The sequence below is a fragment of the Bison bison genome, unplaced genomic scaffold (assembly GCF_000754665.1).
Source record: "Bison bison bison isolate TAMUID 2011002044 unplaced genomic scaffold, Bison_UMD1.0 scf7180017864373, whole genome shotgun sequence".
In the NCBI taxonomy this organism is placed as follows: domain Eukaryota; kingdom Metazoa; phylum Chordata; class Mammalia; order Artiodactyla; family Bovidae; genus Bison; species Bison bison.
In genome coordinates, this window is record NW_011494945.1 from 10120129 (window position 1) to 10140999 (window position 20871).

The window sequence follows — 20871 nt, forward strand, 5'->3', positions numbered from 1 at the left end:
AAAGGAAAAGCAAATTTAAATAGTTTGAGTGATCCTTCTATCATTCACTCAGTAGGTATTCACTCTGTGTAGTTCATCTAGTATAATCTTTACCATAACCTTTAGAGGACAGTGATCATTTCATTGCATAGACAAAATAAAATACCTGCGAGTATGATTAGCTTGCAAATCTACGGTTGGAATTGCCTGCTGGGTATGTTAGACCCACAGCCTGTATCTTCTTAATCAGCATGCCCTCTGCCTCCCTTGACAAAAGGTAAGAGGTCATGTGAAAACAGCAGGAATGACCATTTAAAGAATGGTAGTAAACGGAGAAGGCAATGACACCCCACTCCAGCACTCTTGCCAGGAAAATCCCATGGATGGAGGAGCCTCGTGGGCTGCAGTCCACGGGGTCGCTAAGAGTTGGACATGACTGAGCGACTTCACTTTCACTTTTCACTTTCATGCATTGGAGAAGGAATGGCAAGCCACTCCAGTGTTCTTGCCTGGAGAATCCCAGGGACAGGGGAGCCTGGTGGGCTGCCATCTCTGGGATCGCACAGAGTCGGACACGACTGAAGCGACTTAGCAGCAGCAGCAGCAGTAATTGGAGAGCTGCATCTGTATTGCACAGAAGCAATAAATGAAGTTGTTAAATAGAAAAACAGAAATTCATGAGATGTGTCCAGTGAGTCCTGAGGAACTTTATACTGGATGAGCGCCCTGATGAGCGGATTGTGCAGAGGAAGTCGTAAGCAAACCGGTAGGCTTAGTAGACACAAACTGCGTGTAGATTCCATTAAGCTGTATTCCAGCTGCTTGAGGGATTTTGTTAGATGTCACCCTTTCAGTGGCCGGAGTGAGTTGGGCAGGTCCTGCTGAGAGGAACTTCTGGCTACATGAAAGAATACCTTCGTCCCTTAAACACGGATGCTATAGTTCTGAGCCTACAGAAGCCTGGGTCTACCCTGAATTGATGATTCAGTTCCAGGTCAGAAAAATTTAGGTTGTGCAAAAAGTCTCAATGTGGGAGTTTCTTGTACCTGTCAATGAAGTGTGATAAATCCCAAGACAGTCCAAGAAACAGGTGTGCTATAGGCTGGCTGGACCAGAAGTACCATGCCTGGTGCAGAGCTTGCTCAGGGTGTTCACTGCACGTGAAGCAGATGGTTTCCTAACAACCCCACCCCCAACTCCTTTTTTTTTTTTTAATTTTTATTTTTTTGCTGCACTTTGTGACATATGGGATCTTTTAGTATCCTGACCAAGGATTGAACCTGTACCCTTGCAGTGGAGGCATGGAGTCTTAACCACAGGGCCACCAGGAAGTCTTCTAACAGTGTTTGTTTAGTGACCTGCACCTTAGAGGAAAGCAGTAGTCCCAATCATAACCACACTCCAAGTGCATGTGCTGTGGTTGTTACTTTTATTTTTCAATAGTTGCCTTTTGTGTTAGTTACTCAGTCATGTCCAACTCTTTATGACACCATGGACTGTAGCCCGCCAGACTCCTCTGTCCATGGAATTCTTCAGCCAAGAATACTGGAGTGAGTTGCCAGTCCCTTCTCCAGGGGATCTTCTGGAACCAGGGATCGAACCTCAGTCTCCTGCATTACAGGCAGATTCTTTACCATCTGAGCCACTGGGGATTGTCATTTTGAATCTAGTATTTTGTGAATACACCTAACAGCATCTCTCATTGGAGGATCCGTCACTCTAGTGACAGGGGTGGACTGGAGCACAAATCAGGAGATTTTAATTTTAGTCCTGTCTGTGTGGCCTTGGGCAGGTCACATCAGCTCTCCAAGTATGTTTTCATGGTGCTTTAGATTCTCCAGTGGCCAACGGGGGAGGAGTTGGAGAAGGGGAAGGGAACTTTTACTCCTCTGGAGCTGTTTGTCCCTGTCTCCTCGTGGCTCTCAGTCATGACTGGTGCCTGGCACCAGCTCTTTGTGGCCTTCTTTTGCAGTGAGACCCCCTCAATTCTGGGAACCTCTGGACTTTGGAACCATGCATTCCCTCGTGTGAACCTTAAATTCTGGCTGACCTTGGCCATCATCCTCCCTTCCCCCAAACCTTCTCCTCTCAGCAAAATTCCCTTGAGGTTCCTGCCTCTCTGCCGCCCCTGCTTTCCATCCTTTTTCAGCAGGGACCTTTCCAGGTGCCTGGAGCTACCTACCAGCTGCCCTCCTGGTGCCTCTTGTTCCAGGGGAACCCATGTCCACCGGTCCTTCCATCCTGGATGTGCAGGCAGTGTTCAGCACTGCCCTCCTCACCTGCCAGCCCAGGCCTTGGTCCCTGCACACCTCCAGCTGCTGGGATCACAGAACTGCAGCTGCCTTATGCCTCCTGGGTGTAACATGAAACATACCTGGCATCTGGCTTGGAGGGACAGTGATGTCAGTTATTATGTAAGGTAGACTGTGAGGTTTCTGTTGGAGGGCAGGGTTGTGGGAGGGTAAGAAAAACCATGTTTTAGAAGATTCTTTTGGACACCCTCCACTCCACCGCCCCACGCCACCCCAAATCTATTTTAAAGTGATTTGTAGAGCATTAAAGACACACATGCACACAAAGCAAGCATTTTGAGACACTTCTCCCAGCAGAGGGTGCTCTGGAGTATAGATTCTGAAAACACATCACATCCCTTTAGCAGGGACTAAAGAGAAAATGCCCAGCCTCTTTGTGATATACAGCTGAATCCTACACTGAGGACCTAATTCTGTTGTACCTAATTCTTGGGGGAAGTTAGGAACGGGGGAGGTTTGTTTTTTAACAAAGGTAATCCCTTGGGCTTCTCTGGTGGCTCAGTGGTAAAAAATCCTACCAAGCAGGAGATACGAGTTTGATCCCTGGGTTGGGAAGATCTTCTGGAGAAGGAAATGTCTACCCACTCCAATATTCTTGCCTGGAGAATTCTATGGACAGAGGGGCCTGGTGGGCTACAGTTCATGGGGTCACAAAGAGTCGAACATGACTGAGCCACTAAACAACAAATACTGATCTTAATGTTTATCACATGTCTGCATAAACCATCTTCATATGTTCACTGTGATCCCTAGTAATTAAGATATGCATATACAGCTGACTCTTGAACAGTGTGGGGGTTAAGGGTCCTAATAACTTAATCAGATTGTTAAGTTAGTATCCTAATAACTTAAGAACTTTGTATCCTAATAACTTAAGAACTTTGTATATGTTGTTCCTCCATGTCCACTATTTACATCCACAGATTCAACAAATCCTGGTCTTTGTCGCACTGTAGTATTTATTGTTGAAAAAAATCCGTGTGTAAGTAGAGTCATCTTACTCAAGGGTCAACTGTGTTTGTGTACATGTTTGTATATGTTACACATATGTCAACATGTAAAATCGTTACCTAATGCTTAACTCTTTGTGGGCACTCAGGATGTACATTTCTGTACTGCCCCTTCTGCTGCTGAGGTTCATGCACATAAAGATCCTGCAGACGCTGGTGTGCCCGGCGTAGCCCTATAGGGCAAGCGCAGTCGAGTCCAGTGTTCCTCAGGAAACTCTGCCTCACCTGCCCCTTTCTTGTTGGATAGTTTTGGGCCTGAGCATTAACTGTTCGGCAGCTCTCTTCGTGGTCAACACAGTTCACGTATTTACTCCCCAAATACCTGGAAGCCCTTACCCTAGGTCCACCACTGTGCCAGGGTCAGGTGGTACATAGGAGCAGAGATGGGCAGGCTCTGGCCCTGATGGAGGATGTTTGTCTGTAGTAAACTAATTTTTAAGTTGACAGAGAGGCTTCGGGCGGGGGGTGATCCATGACGGACTTCCCATCATGTTCAGTTTGTGTGCCATTTTAAGGATACCCTTGTCCTCTTGACCTTAACTTTGGTGCTTGAACCTGAGGCTGCCGGCATATGTGCTGGTGGGTGGCCCTTCACCCCCTTGTGCTGTCCCAGGGGGTCTACTTTCCCTGGCTCCTGAAGACGGATTCCGTCTGTTCATCTCAGGAGAAGCGGTCTTTGTTTCAGTCCTAGGGGTACTCCTGATCGGACCGTGTGTGTCTAAGGCTCACCACTCTCGTCCTCTCTTTCACTGGCACTGCACGAAGCAATAAGCTCCGTCATGCTGCTAGACACGCAGGGCAGAGCGTGGTGGGGAAGGCAGAAAGCCAGGAAGCCAAACTAAAGACCTGGATGTGAGAAAGGCTGCAGGGGGCACTGCTCTGAATTCATGAAACAGCTTCTGATGGGGGAGAATTGTTTTTGCCTTAGAAAATTGGATTTGTTGATCATCACTTTTCTCAGCTTCTCAGCTGCCCCCAACCACCACCCTACAGCTCAGTAGGGGAGAAAAGAGAACAGTCAATTCTTATATAACCAAGCTCATGTGCCAGAGAAACAATCAGGTAGATGAGAAAGAGTGACTATAACACGTTGAGACCTCTGTTGCTCATTTTACTTTGAATGTGTTTTCTTTTCTTAGAATGTTCTGATATATCTGTTTCTGGCATATGCAACAACATATTCTAGAGTGCTGGGGTTTCTTTCTTTTCTCCCTCCTTGCTGTGGTAGCACCCAGTATTGGGAAAGCTGATTTCAGGACTACCCATTAGAAATGTTTATGTCAGTGCTTATCACACTGCTTATAAATGACCACCCGGTGTGTCTGCTGCTGATACTGTCTCCTGTTTTTATAACAAATCCATAATGAGTCCCATAAATGAAAAGCTGTCCCTTTAGGTGATTAGTTTGACATTTGAAAGTTTTCCTAGATTATGTTTTGGAAACATACATAATATTAAAGAGAAGTTGCTATGATTCACAACTACTATGAAAAGAATCCAAAAGAGTCTATGAAATAAAATTGATAGTTTTTTGCTCTGAGAGGAACATGGTTAGCTCTCAAATGCTATTAAAATCCATTGTCACTCCTTTTGTTAATTTCCCAGGCAATTTTAAGTCTCGCTGCTTTTCAGTGGACTTTTCTTATACATGCAATTAATTCTTTGTGGTAATATATAAAAGACTTTTCTCACTTTGAAAAAGTGCATGTACTTTCAAGTTATGAAAAAACTTCCTCCACCCTCTTCTTGTTGGTTTCTAAGTAGAAAAAATGATGTATATTAAAGAAATGTCATGTCCGTGAAGATTTGGTTATTAACACAAGACTATGTAACCATGGAGTCCAGAAGCTCTAGCATAAAACAGTTAAGAGCTTTTTTTTTTTGAAAAGGATAATAAGTTTGATGAAAGTCCACATATTCTGTATATATGTAAATATTAGTTATGTGTCTTGATGTTTTGGAAGACAGTTTTGGAGATAATTTAAAACATTAAGGTTGAGAGTTTAAAACATTAAGAAGTGATCGTCTGTCAATTTTCTCTTAATAAGAGGTGCATGAAGAAAAGCTGGCTTATTCAGGTCATCTGGAAAGCCCAGCTGTTTTTTTTTTTTACTATATTGAGACTAAAAATAACCAGATTCATCTACTTCAGGATTTTTATGCTAGTAATAAGTTTATTGTTTAAAATACAAAGATCCTGTTCTCTAGAGAAATTGCTATTGTCAGTGTATTAGTTTAATTTAACACTTATTTTGGTTGATTTCCTATTTTTTTTAAAACAGCCTCAAATGAGCGAGTGGTAGAAATGCTGACTGCTTGTGAACACAGAGCAGCCTGACCCAGACTCTGGTCTGAATGGATCGCGGTGACACCTCCGTGAGGTGTTCACTCAAGAAATTCCGTAAAAACCTATTATTTGGGGCTAGATTCCCTGAGGTTTGTCCTGGTTCCTGCTTATCTCTAAATTTCATGTTTGCTGGCAGCTGACTGTAGGGATTGTATTCCCAAATGTGCTGAGTCATGTGTGTGTTGGAACAGCACATGTGAATCTAACAGAATAAAGTATAAAATACATACGCCATTGAATAGTTTGTGTGATGTTTGTGTGATGTCTGTCAAAGGTTTCCTTGGTAAATATACTGTCTCAGTGAGGCTCCATACCACAGTACACACAGTTAAATTTTCTCAGTGAATTAATGTGGCTTCTTTAATGAAAGTATAAAGTCTGATAACCCCATATTTTATGCCCTTCCTTTTGATAACTGGAAATGCACATGGCAGCTATTATTGACTGGGTGTCCCTCTTCAAAACCAGAAGCCTCACTTTAGAAGGTTTCCTTTGAATAGTGTAAAATATGTCAGGATGAGAAACCAGGTGAGATAATGCCTTGCATGGTGTCACAGGTCAGGTTTAGTGGGAGTGCTTTTAAAACATCTGCCTATGCTGGGGACAGAGAAGCCTGGCCTGCCGCAGTCCGTGAGGTTGCCAAGAGTTGGACACGACTGAGTGACTGAACTGACTGATGGTGGGGAGTGAAGGTAGAAGGGGAGAAGTTGAGTAAGTCATGACAGGGGTTTCGGCCAACCCTACAGGGAGCTCCTATGAGCTAGGTTATTAGCACTTCAGCATTTGCCTAACTAGGAGTGAGGGATTGGGGCTTTTGTACCTCTGCATGTGGGATGAGCCCAAAAGAATATGTCCTTGGGAGGACAAGGCCCTGAGGTTCTCAGCTGAGTGCTGTCTGCTCCCAGCGCCCCGCAGCTAGGGGAACGAGTGCTTCAGCAGACTGCCGCGTCCACTACAAATGCTGCTGTCTGTGAGGTGTGTACTTAAGAATGAGTATGTTAGGTATAGCTCTCTGAACCAGTACTGTGTCATCATAGCAGTTGTGAGAATGGGAAAAGTCAAGCAACCATTTTTAGAGGAATTCTGCTTTTCTTTAAAGAACTAGTTAGAGACCATTCCTTCCCCCAGACCTTTTCCGATCTCACTCTTCTTTCCAGCGCCCCTCCCTGTGAGATTTCTCAGTATTAATGTTTAGAGTATTACTTTATATCTGTGCGTGAATGTGTGTGTCTGACTTTCCCACCTGAGCCCTCGATTTCAAAGCCCTGTCCTGCTCTGATCTGTGTGTTCTAGAGCCTGGCTCAGCTGCAGGAGACTGTCAGTAAATGTTGCTTGAATAAACAGCCTCAGCTCTGACTCCCCTAAATAGTAGATGCCTGTGGTTGGTGGCACATGTTAAATTGTGTCTTCGGTAAAGGAGATGGAAAGTTACCTGGCAGCGGATTCTCCTGTTAAAACCAGCTACAATTTATAACAGTTTTATCTTCAACCTCATCTACCCCAGAGCAAGGGAGGATGGCTTTTGGCTTTCTTTTTTTATCTTTCAAGGTCATCTGGTTATGGATAATGAATAGCTAAGTACCAGCAGATTGCCAAATATTTTGTACCTTCCCTAGTGGCTTAGATGGTAAAGAATGTGCCTGCAGTGTGGGAGACCTAGGCTCAACCCTAGGTCAGGAAGATCCCCTGGAGAAGGAAATGGCAACACACTCCAGTTATTCTTGCCTGGAGAATTCCATGGACGGAGGAGCCTGGTGGGCTGCAGTTCAGGGGATCACAAAGAGTTGGACATAATTGAATGACCAATACACTTTCTGTGAATACCACATTCTTTATACATTTGAATTTTCTTTTTCCAGATACTTTTATCAACAAATATTATTAGATATTAATAATATGAAAGATATTATTCCTGTCTTTCTTAATTAGCATTTTCTAAAGAGGCCCGGTGTGCTGGGATTCATGGGGTCGCAAAGAGTCGGACGCGACTAAGCGACTGATCTGATCGGATCTGAAAGATATTTAACCAAATTCAGCATATGACCTCATACAGTTAGGTTGTCAAGGTAACTTGTGTCTAAAGGGAAATACACTTTTTTTAAAAAGAATTGTCAGTAGTAAGAATGGTAAAGAGTTTTAGCTTTCATCCTGTTAGTGTTGTTTGAAATATAATCAGTGGACTTAGTATCAACAAATGTAAATATTTTATTTACATTTCTTAGATTTTTGTTTTTGTTAAAATTTATTTATGTAAGAGGCAGATTTTCATGAAATAAAATCATTTTGACTTAAGGAAAATTTGCTTAACATTATATGGACATAAAGTGAAAGGAAGCTGTGACTTAAGAATTACGTATTTCATAATCGGTCAGGCTAGCATTGTTGCACCCCTGTTGCAAAAAGTCAGTGGTTTTGAATGAGATTAAGTGATTCCAGAGAACACGGTTTTTCTTCTGATGTCATATTGTTTAAAGGAAAACAGTGTTCTGTGAACTGGAGTTTGTACTGTTCATGAAGGCCTGATGGGACCCTTGGCTCTCCTGCTTTTCTGTTTTCCTTTTATCTGGATTTCAGCAAATTCGCTTTCTGCTCTCAAGATTCAAGGTCTCCTCCGCAATCAACAGTATTTTTGTCTTCCCCTTCCAGTGATTCCCAAAATTCAGTTTTTTAAACTGTCTTGAAATAGTCTGAATGTGAGGCGGTGGTTGAATATGCATTGTTACTGATTACATTTTGGTGTAAGAAGGTATTTCCTAATGTATATATTTTGGGGGCAACAGTGACTTACAAATGCATGAGCATTTGAAAATTCAGAGTTGTTTGCAGTTGAGCATATTTGTTTAGTGGCTATGAAATATCTGAGTTGTAAGGAAGAGAGACTGACTTAATTGGCATCCCAACAGCAATTCCCTTGGAACTTCCTGCCTTAGATTAAATATAAACTGCTGCAGCCATTTAGTGCAGCCAGAAATACCGAGAAAAACTCATTAGATGTGCTTGAGACAGCTGTCATCGAAGGTTTGGTGTGGATCTTGCAGTGAGTTTTACTGCCCTGTCATTCTGTTGGCTGAATCACTGCCACTGAATTAGCCATCATTTATGATTGATGTAGCATGACTCTAAGCACTAAGCTATAAGAGTCTGTCTTTGTTTAAAGGACAAGAGAACAAAAGTATGAAGTATTATTAATGAGACTGCTTTCTGTTACGTTTAATAAAGTGACAATTGTGATGTTGCTAATGATATTCTTAATAATATAGGACAGTTTAAAAATAAGGTGAAACTGAATTTCTGGACACTGGTTTATTGGCTATGTATATGAAAAACTTAAGGAAAATGTATAAAAGACTAGAAACAAGAGTATTTAACTCACAGAGCAGTCAATGAAGAGGAAGTTTATGAAGAAGTTTATCTTAATTAAAAGTTTATATTAGTACAGTATAAAAAGGAAATAAGAAGGGAAAAGCAAGTTAACTAGAATGTTAAAAGTAAGATGTAGAAGCAATAACAATTAGAAAGACAAAATACAGGTTCTTAGATTGAGTTTTCAACTCAGTCAACTCAGATATTCATTTTCAAGAAACCCACTTAAAACATAATGACAAGTAATTTGGATGGAGGATGGAGAAAAGAATTCATGGAAATCATAAATGTATACGTAGTTTTTCCAAAACCATTTGACGATTGTTGAAAATACTATAAGAAGCCTAGACAGAGATGGAGAGAGTGTACCTGAATCATTTGGCCTCTTGTGTAGCTTGTGACCAAAACTCATACAAGAAAATGTGATTCAGTTTCTTGGAAAGGAGACTACTTCAGAACTTAGAATGTCACAAAGAAAGAACAGCCACATTAAACAGTTTTCTAGAATCTTTGATCAAACTATACTTACTTGGAATCCCACTTCTGTTTTACAAGTACTGATTACCTCTGTGCTTTAAAACAGTTTTGTTTTTTTTTTCCTGAGAAAAAGATATTTAACATACAGTGTGCTTAAAAATGCTGGATATTTTAGACACACATAGCTATTTTGATTAATTTATAAATGCAGAAGAGACCTAATTGACATACACTTGGTTTACAAACCTGCTGATAGAAAGTGGATGGACATTTCCAGAGAGCAGGAATCTAATTCCTCCAAGTCTAAAAGCTTGATGCTCCTAATAAGTAAAACCCTAAATTATCCTACTGTGTAATAAGATAAAAACTATGTCATTACTAGGTTTTTTTATGAATCATAAATATTTTCTTTTTAATTAGTCCTCAATTACGCATTCTTAATTTTTATATCTGTGTATTTTAAACATATGATAATATACCCTAAAAATGTATCCAATAAAGAATTAAAAATGAGTTAAATAAAAACATAATGACAAGTTTGCTTCTGGCCATAAGTGTAACTGGTATTGGGCTAGCCCTGCTACCATAAACAGGTAGAAAATTATACAAAATGGAAAAAACATCTTTTGGAGCTATTGATCTACAGGTATCATAGGACTGTAATCTGTGAGAGAGATGTTCTCCTACAATAGCCCCAGGTTTCTGCCTGGAGGAATTTTCTGATTCTGGCACAAGGAAGAAGAACCCCCAGGATACTGCAGCCTCACTGGACTAGGGGTCCAAAGATCCGAATTCAGGAAGAGTGAGGCTACTGGAACTTGCAGGCACAAAACCAAAGGAGGGGAACCACCCATTAAGAGTCCTGGGAATCTTCTTGGTGTCCCCTTGAATCTTAGACTGACTATTAAGCCATACATGCATAGACTGAGGCTCCATGATTCAAGCTGTGAACAACCACCAGAAACTTGTAAGCTGACAACTAACTACTAGAGGTTTAACAAGTGGGAGATTTTCACATTCTAACCAGTTAAAGTGGAAAGGACTCATGAACAACCAGGGTATTCAGCAAAAACCCCAGAATGGCCATTCATGCTTTTGCAGTATGACTGGAGACCTGCCCCAACAAAGCTTGAAAATAAGCCTTGAATGGATTAAGCTGATCTATAAAAATGAACAGCCTCAAAACTTTTTAAAGAAGGACCCCCCCCAAAAAAAAAATCCAGGTGGCATTCAGAATGTTCAAAATCCAACTTTGAAAAATTACTAGATGTGTAAAGAAGCAAGAAAATGTGACTTATAACCAGGAGAGAAGTTAGTTAATAAAACAGATCTAGAAATGACAGTAGTAGAATTAACAGATATGGACTTTTCAAAAGCAATTATGAAAATGAATTTAAAAGGATTTTAGCAAATGTTAATGTAAATAACAAAGAAACAGAAAATATGAAAATAACCAAGTATTTTTCTAAAAGTGAAAATAATCTGAATCAAAAAATTCTCTACATGGGCTTAATAATAGATTAGATACTATAAAAGAAAATATCAGTGAATTTGAAGACAGCATGTTGAAGCTAAGCCATGGAGAGGGGAAAAAAAAATTGAAACAAAAACAAACACAGTCTCATTCAACTGTAGAACTACACTAAGTGACCTAACATGATGTATTTGAAGTCTTAGGGTAGGGGTGAGGGGATACAAAAATTATATGAGGAAAAAGCAGCCAAAAATGTTATGAATTTGATAAAATAGACAAATCCAAATATTCAAGAACCTCCACAAATATGAAGTAGATGACTCCAGTGAAAGTAAATTATTACCAATTTGCAGAAAACCAAAGACAGTAAGGAAACCTTAAAAGCAGCCAGATATGAAAACATATTATACATAGGGAGAAAAACATAAGGAGTGACTTCATCTGAAACAGTGACAGTCAGAAGACAGTGGAAAGACATCTTCTTATGAAGTCTACCTTGACTGCCATATTTAAAACCACAGTCCCTCCCCACACACCTGCCTCCCTTACCCAGGCCTGTTACATGTTCTGTATGACATTTACCATTTTATAATACACTGCATTGTTGTTGTTGTGTAGTGGCTAAGCATGTCCAACTCTTTTGCGACCCCGTGAACTATAGCCCTCTAGGCTCCTTCTGTCCTTGGGATTTCCCAAGAAAGAGTTCTGGAGTGGGTAGTCATGCTCTTCTCCAGGGGCTCTTCCCAACCCAGAGATCGAACCCGCATCTCCTATGTCTTCTGCATTGGCAAGCAGCTTCTTTACTAGTTGCACCACCTGGGAAGCCGCAATTTATCTTTAGCACTTAGGAAAATGTCTTGTGCATAATAGTTGCTTGGCAAATATTTATTTTATGAATAAATGAAAGGATAGCTGTTGTTGGTAAGTGCATTAGTTAGAGTTCTCCAGAGAAACAGAACCAAGATATTTGATTTATCTTATATATATAATATATATAATTACATATATATATCTAACATATAACATATATTAACATACAATATAATTATATATATTATAATATATATATATGATATACAAATATCCTGTTATATATAGGGGCTTCACCAGTGGCTTAGTGGTAAAGAATCTGCCTGCAACTCAGGAGATACGGGTTCAGTCCCTGGGTCCGAAAGATCCCCTGGAGGAGGGCATGGCAACTCTCTGCAGTATTCTTGCTGGGAAAAGCCCATGGACAGAGGAGCCTGGCGGGCTGAAGCCCATAGGCTTGCAAAGAGTTGGACACAAGTGAGCACACAATATATATGCAGAGACAGAGAAATTTTTTTAAGGAATTGGCTAACATGATAATGGAGGCTTGACACTTCCAAAATCTACAGGGTAGGCTGGCAGGTTGGAAACCCAGGAAAGTTTCAGTTCAGAATCCAGAGGCCACCTGCTGGCAGAATTCCTGCTGGCTGGGGGAGGTCGGGCTTTTCTGCGAAGGCCTTTGACTGATTGGTTGAGGCGCATCATATTATGAAGGGTAATCAGCTGTACTCAGAGTTCACCAGTTTAAATGTCAATCTCATTCAGAAAAGCACTTTCTCAGAAACATCTAGAATAATGTTTGATCAAATATCTAGGTACCATGGCCTAGCGAAGATGGCACATATAATTCACCTTCAGAATAGGATGTGGAAAATAGCTGAAATGTGAGTGTAAGTCAGTAAAATCACTTAGGAAGATAATTTGGCAACATCTGGTGAAGTAGAGTATGTGCATATTGTATCGCTGAGCAGTTTTACTTGCAGTTATGTACCCCAGGAAACATGTAATGAAGGCACAAGTGTTGCTTGTAAGAAGGACGAAAACCACAAATGAAGAAAATGCAAATAATCCAAATGCTCATGTGGTAGGAAGATCAATCAATTATAGTGTTTTCCTAGAGTGGAATATTTTACCTCAGTTATAACCGGTGAAGCAAATATACATGTATCAACATACATTAATTTTTTAAATATTGAATGAAAAAATTAGTTGCAAAAGGATATATATAGTCTGATACTACTTATATCAATTTTGACAACTCAAAACAGTGTTATTTGTTGCATTAGTATTTATCAAGATTCTTTTTGCTACTAAGATTCTTCTGTTTAGTATTCTAAAAGATAGCTGCTGAAGCACAGCCTTTTATTTCTTCTGCCTTGTGTAGAGGGGACTAAAGATCCGTGTAAAAAGTTGTTCATTTGGTCAATAGAAACTTGTGAACATTATGAACCACAAATGAACTTTTGTGTATTCACACCCATTTTGCTAATTCTTACGTATTTAGTACAGTTTTAAAACGTATAACCCATGACAAAAATTCAAATTTAGGATATTAATATTGAGAATGACAGATTGCATGTATTTTTCAGTTAAAGGATAGACTTTATTTTTTTAAACTTTTAAAAAAGCACAGTTGGCATAGAATATTACATTAGTTTTAGGTGTACGACATAGTGATCCAACAATCAAATATATTACAATAAATGATCACCACGGCAAGTCCCATAACCATCTGTCACCATACAAAATTATTACAGTATTATTGACTATAAAGAATAGGTGCTAAGTAAAAGTCATTTTGAATCATGACATTCAGTTATATATACTGATATTTTCAACTTAAATATTTCACTATGTTTTGTTAAAATAAAGTGATTAACTGCAAGATAAGTTAAAATTGATGTTATCTGTTTTTCTTTCTTATCCAGTCATAGGTTTGCTGTAAAGATACACCAGTGAATTTTTTTTTTAACTTAATGTGTAACAGTGTCCTCACAAAAAATATATTCTACTAAGTTCCCTGTGCTGTTGTTGTTTCCTTTGTAGTTATCTGACGATGGTCGCTACGTCTTATTGTCGATAAGGGAGGGATGTGACCCTGTAAACCGACTCTGGTACTGTGACCTCCATCAGGAGCCCAATGGCATCACTGGTAAGCTGTCTTTCAAACACAGATGATTATTCCAGAGAGCCCCATTAAAAAGCAATTATGTTGGTCTTCTAATTGATTTCCCAGGAAACCTTCTTCCATTTAATCACGTCATCTCAGGTCTTATGATCTTTTCTTTTGATGTTATTTCTTAAAATGAAAAAAAATTTGAATGAAGCTCTTGTTGGCTTTAGCATTTTTTCTGTAGATCAAGGCTAACCATATTTTTTGTATGTTTCTCTGTGTGAAAGTATCCTGTCTGTATTGCAGATGAAGATTGTTCAGGAGAAGCTGCCTCTTTGATCTGTAAAGTATTATTACTGCCTAGATGTGATGGTGCAGACTGTCACGGGAAAGAGATCGAACACCAGTGACAATTTATCAGGCTAATATGTGATCATAAGACAGCTTCTCAGTGCTGGACACACGTGCAGTATTAGCTTAACTTGCTGCCTAAAACTGTAGGTATCAAGATAGGACCAGCCAGTCACGAATTCTGGAGATGGCTTATTTTATTTATTTTTTTATTTTATAAAATTGCTCCCCATTATATTTTATTTATTTTTTAATATAAATTTATTTATTTTAATTGGAGGCTAATTACTTTACAATATTGTATTGGTTTTGCCATACATCAATATGAATCCACCACGGGTGTACACATGTTCCCCATCCTGAACCCACCTCCCACCTCCTTCCCCATACCATCCCTCTGGGTCATCCCAGTGCACCAGCCCCGAGCATCCTGTATCATGCATCGAACCTGGACTGGCGATTCGTTTCATATATGATATTATACATGTTTCAATGCCATTCTCCCAAATCATCCCACCCTCTCCCTCTCCCACAGAGTCCAAAAGACTGTTCTATACATCAGTGTCTCTTTTGCTCTCTTGCATACAGGGTTATTGTTACCATCTTTCTAAATTCCATATATATGTGTTAGTATACTGTATTGGTGTTTTTCTTTCTGGCTTACTTCACTCTGTATAATAGGCTCCAGTTTCATCCACCTCATTAGAACTGATTCAGATGTATTCTTAATGGTTGAGTAATACTCCATTGTGTATATGTACCACAGCTTTCTTATCCATTCATCTGCTGATGGACATCTAGGTTGCTTCCATGTCCTGGCTATTATAAACAGTGCTGCAGTGAACATTGGGGTACATGTGTCTCTTTCAATTCTGGTTTCCTTGATGTGTATGGCCTGCAGTGGGATTGCTGGGTCATAAGGCAGTTGTATTTCCAGTTTTTTAAGGAATCTCTACACTGTTTTCCATAGTGGCTGTACTAGTTTGCATTCCCACCAACAGTGTAAGAGGGTTCCCTTTTCTCCACACCCTCTCCAGCATTTATTGCTTGTAGACTTTTGGATAGCAGCCATTCTGACTGGTGTGAAATGGTAGCTCATTGTGGTTTTGATTTGCATTTCTCTGATAATGAGTGATGTTGAGCATCTTTTTATGTGTTTGTTAGCCAAGATGGCTTATTTTAAATGTTGTTTTCCTCCAACATTTATATCATATCAGCACCATCATCAAGCATTAAAGCTTTTCAACAGCATTATTTACTGTGCTGGGAATTCCCAGACCCCAAAACTATCAGGGATATTAGCACCCGGTGCTCGAGCTCATGCTTAGATGTGTCAATCCTGTCCGACTCTTTGGGACCCCATGGACTATAGCCTGCCAGGCTCCTCTGTCCATGATATTCTCCAGGGAAGAATACTGGAGTGGGTTGCTATACCCTCCTCCAGGGGATCTTCCCCACCCCAGAATCGAACCTGTGTCTTCCTGCGTTACAGGCAGATTTTTTACCACTGAGGCAGTGGGGAAGCCCTTAGCACCCAGATAACGGCACAATTACCCCATATTCTGGTTAATATGAAATAAATACATTTTAGAGATGTGTATGTTCAATCTCTCAGTTGTTTACGACTCTTTGTGACCTTATGGTCTATAGCCCACCAAGGCCTTCTGTCAGTGGGAATCTCCAGGCAAAAATACTGGAATGGGTTGCCATTTCCTACTCGAGGGGATCTTCCTAACCTAGAGATTGAATCCACTTCTCTTGCGTCTCATGTATTGGCAGATGGACTCTTTATCACTAGTGCCATATAGGAAGCACCATATTTCAAAGATAGTTGACACAAATTTTTAAAATATACAATATTGTATTCATGTCTAATTGTTGATTAGATTCCTTCATTATTAGTATTTTATCTATATTATGTTATGATCAGAAAATATATACCATTTTATATTATTAATTGGGTACTGCATCATTTTTAAACTTCTTTGAGCAAGATCTGCAAAACAAAAAGATATATCCATTTTGATCTCATGAATACTACATCCACCTTGGTTTTCACATTCTCTGAAAGATGCACAACACCACTCAAGAATCACTCACCTGAGTTGCAAGTCTAGCTCTGCACAGAGCTGAGCATGGAAAGTCGAATCTTATACAAGATGACAGATATTACTGTGCTGTAGTCCTGCCCACTTTCCTGCTTGGGCCTAGGATGGTGGAAGGGACTTTGCCTTTCTCCAGTTTATCAAAAATTTCAGTTACAGTGTCTTCCTCCAGAGAGCACTGCTTTCATTTTCTATTTATTACTCCATTATATCTTTAAATTATTAGTAGGCCTGTTATTAAAAGATACACAAATTGCTTAATTGACTCCAAATGCAGAGAAAAAATTTCATCGACACTTTAACACTCTGAACTATTTCTGTGTCCACTTTCATAATAAACAGTACTACTTTGAGTGAGACTTAGCAAATGCCAGTGCCTCTGTTTTCTTCCTGATCGCTTAGGGTCCTTACCTTTTTCTCCCCACTACCTCTCTCTGCCCCATGTTTTCAGCATTTATGAGAAATTAACAAGGAGGATATGATATGCAGAGATTGGGATTCCAGGAGGAAGGCAGCGTAGAGGTGCACTGCTGCTGCTGCTGTTGCTGCTGTCACTTCAGTCGTGTCCGAGAGGTGCACTGGGCCCTCATAAATAAGATTCTAGTCCTTGCAGCCATGAATGAACATGAGGAATGAAAGAGGGAAGCATTTAAAAAAATCCTGAAGGCTATGTTCAGGTTGGAAGATACTTAGAGAATATGCCAGGTCCTGGCTTCCCTTCCTGACGTGATCTTTCCTTGACCTATGAGACCATTGTCTTTGTTTTCTAGGTGATTTTTATGTAGCTTAGGTGGAAAACCCAGCACAGAGTAATCACTCAGTAAATTTAGCGATTATTGTTTTCCAAATTGTTCTCTCTCTTTTTTAAAAAAAAATTCTTCTAGAGGAACTTTAAGATTATTTTGCCTTGATCTGAACAAAACCCAGCTATATGTTTGACTAGGACTACGTGTAAATCTTCACATTTATTTGGGACTGTACCTCTGAGTTATATAGGAAACTACATATATCTCACTAAAGTTATTGCTAGGTGTTTTATATTTGTGAAATATCAATGGTTAGTGAATGTGTCTGTCAAGGTTTAACAAGAGAAGCAGAACCAGTAGGAGATATATATTAAGAGATTTATTGCAAGGGATTGGCTTACAAGATTAGAGGCCTGGCCGGCTAGGAAAGTCTGAAACCAGTAGGGCAGGCTATCAGGAGGGACAGGCTGAAATGCTCAGGCATAGGTTGAAGCTGCCGTCCACAAGTGGAATTTCTTCTTGTTTAGGGAAGCCTCAACTCTGCTGGAAGGCTCAGGCCTACCCAGACTGTCTAGGATAATCTTTACTTAAAGTCAACTGATTATGGTCTTTAATCATATCTATAAAATACCTTCACAATAACACCTAGATTAGTGTTTAATCAGTTAATTCAGTACATCAGTTTAGACAAGTGGATGTATCAAAAAGACCTTCCCAGTGAGCTCATGGAAAACCACATGGAAAGAACAGAGCAAACAAGTCTTACAATAACCTCATACTGTTTTTAAAAATGAGAATACTAAACTGACCGGTATGTGGAATTCATTGATTAAAAAGTATAGAATATCCTGTAAACAAGAAAACACAATGTACATGAATAAGATAGATGGATTTTAAGCTGTTGAGTTGCACACAGACAAATTGGGAGCAATTTGTAGAGTGTTCTCCAGTGATAGCTGCTAAATTCTGGGTATAGTTCTGGGCCTATCTTTTTTTTTTTTTCTCTTTACTAGCATTAAACCTATGAATATCATAAGCCTCAGAGGAGTTCTTTTGAATGGCAGTCCTAGGATTCTGAAAGCTCTCAACAGTTGCAGTGATTGACCAGTACTAAGAAAATGAAATCAGTTCCCACTCTTGCGTTCAAAAGTCAATTAATTGTGTAGGTCAGGATTAAAAGATCTTTGTGTGTGTGTGTGTGTGTGTGTGTGTGTGTGTGTGGCTGGGGGGGGTGGTGGTAGTGTGTGTATGTGTTTTTTTTTCAATTGACTGGTGATTTATTATGAGTTAATTATATGATTGGGGCTTCCTACGTGGCTCAGTGGTAAAGAATCCACCTGCCAATGCATGAGGCACAGGTTCGATTCCTGGATCGGGAAGATCCCCCGGAGTAGGAGGCTACCCAATGCAGTATTCTTGCCTGGGAAAAGCCCACGAATAGAGGAGCCTGGCAGGCTACAGTCCATGGGATTGCAAGCAGTCAGACACATCTGGGTGACTGAGCACACATGCACTATTACATGATTATGACTGGTTAGAAAAAACAAGTACCGTGGGTGAGTTTAAATGTTGAAGACACTGAGTGTATTTGCTTTATAATAGGAGAGACATAGAAGATTGATATTGTGATTATTAAAATTTTTTAAATAGTTCCTCTTCATTACAGTTGGGTGTATTGAGACAGTAAGACTTTAAAATCTCAACTGTACCACTAAATAATTGGTGACCCTGGAAAAGTCATCCCTTCTGTCTTCATATTTGCACAAATACAAATGAGGCAGTGGTACCTACTTCGTAATACATGCTTAGCAATAGGTAAGTGATACCTACTTAGCAATGGTGAAGAGTAATGAAAATGCACAGAAAAGGGCTTAGCAGGGTTCCTGGCATAGAGTGGATTCTCACGTATGCCTTCTTTCTTTATCCGTTTGTTTTTTGACTGAAAGGGGAATATTTGGAGTCATCACACCATGGTTTTAGGAAGTAGATTAAATAGATTAAAGATGCCCTAAAAATAATGTATCTTTAGTATCAAAGCTGCTTTAAACACAGATCTTGGTATTATTTTATGTAAAACTCGATTCATAATCAGCAGAGTCCTTATATGGAAGAAAACTTGAAGAGGTGTGCCTCTCATGGGGGCACGTTTAATTTTTCAGGTTGATAACTGAAAATTCCAGAGAGCATATACCCAGCTGGGGACCATGACTGCCACCCAGAATCTTTTTCATGCCGTTCCCTTACTGCTCCCGCATTTTTGTTGCCCTGTTTAAACTAAAGGAAATAATAATATTTAAGTTAAATGCTAAATGTGCTAGTTAACTGAAATAGTAGGTGAGTTAAACTGAATAGCTGGTGACTGAAAACTAAATCCAGTGTTATGAAATCATCAACATTATACTGCATAAATTGATACCCCTTGTGATAACCTCAGGCCATTCTGTTACCATTTTAATCATGTTTACCTTAACAGCAGGGAGATTTACCAGCATTGCCCTATACATTAATTCTTTATTTATTAGGGCATCACTAAATACCTTGTCTGGAGAACTAAATGATTTCACTGAGGAAGCTCTTTTGTAACATTTCTCTCATTTTTGTTTTCCAAGAAAACCTTCTGCCTGTGTGCATTTTGAAATGAGAAGCACCAAAAAATGGCCAGTGGCTGCTTAATACCACAGAAGAGGATAACACATACTACATAAATATAGAATGGAAAAAATCTTAAACTCTTGAGAGTTAAAAGTACGCTCTCTGAGTGATTTACATTTATGCCAGTTTGATTTTCTGTTCAAAGACTAGCTGACCTTGCTCTGAGCTACTCTGTGAGCAGAATCTTTCTTTTACCCTTGCCTCTCTTTGGAGAACCTCACTTCTGCCACTTACGTTTGCAGTATTTTTACTTAGTAGTAACATGACCACATTTCTTGCAAACTGTGGGCCGTGGCTGCTCACAGGAACTGCAGTTCATGCTGTAGCTGCTCCTGTCCTTACTTTTCTGAACACTTCACTCATCACTGGATGGAAACTGCACTTGGCCTCTTGTCTGGGCCTTAGAAGCCTCTATAATTTTCCAAGTGTTCAAAATAGCTAAGCAGGCCCCCTCCAAGGAATATTGCACCATCTTCTGCTCTGGCTGCTGGAGACGTGTCCCGAGTCACTGTCTGCTTTCTCTGGGGAAAGAGGCACTTCTGCCCTAGGAGTTAACATGCTTCCTCTTGCTTTTGTGATACCTTTCATGCTTCTGGCCCTTCTGCCCCTTCCCCTGTTCTGGTTTCTTTTTTCTCTTCATACAAAAACCTTGTGTGTGTGATTCCTTTTGAGCTGCACAAGGTTAAGGACCTTGTCTGTCTCATTGCCATAGGGTCCCTATCACCTAGAACAGTGCCTGACAACAATAGAGATTCTCTCCTTGACCAGACTTGAGTCAGGCTCCTCTGAGCCTCTTCTCGGTTAGGCTTCAGTCTTAGTTCCTTGTCCCCCCGCTCAACTTTCTGGGCCCACAGAGCCCCAGTTGTAGTGAGAATCCTGCTAGGTCAGTTTAAAGACAGTCCTGTACCCTTGGTATGGATCCAATTCCCCTTCCCCCAGCTATCCCTCATGTGCTTAACCTGCTTTCACCAAAAATCCCCCTACCCTGATGTCTTCTCTTAGTAATTTTTGATCCACCAACCCTCTCATTCTGCACATTGGCTATAAACCTCCAGCTATCTTTTCTGTATTTGAGTTCTGTGTGATCTCTCTCCCTTATTGCAGTAGTCTTGAGTAGTCTTCATTACCATCT

The 20871-nt window shown here is 40.0% G+C and overlaps 1 protein-coding gene across 1 annotated transcript in view; it reads left to right on the plus strand.

The window, feature by feature from the left end:
- The window catches only part of PREP (prolyl endopeptidase), a 134880-nt gene that overhangs the window by 39350 nt on the left and 74659 nt on the right, over positions 1–20871 (plus strand). Inside the window, exon 9 of the mRNA XM_010856703.1 lies at positions 13819–13924. Within this exon, the coding sequence (XP_010855005.1) occupies positions 13819–13924 (106 nt within the window). The remainder of the gene's footprint in view (positions 1–13818; positions 13925–20871) is intronic.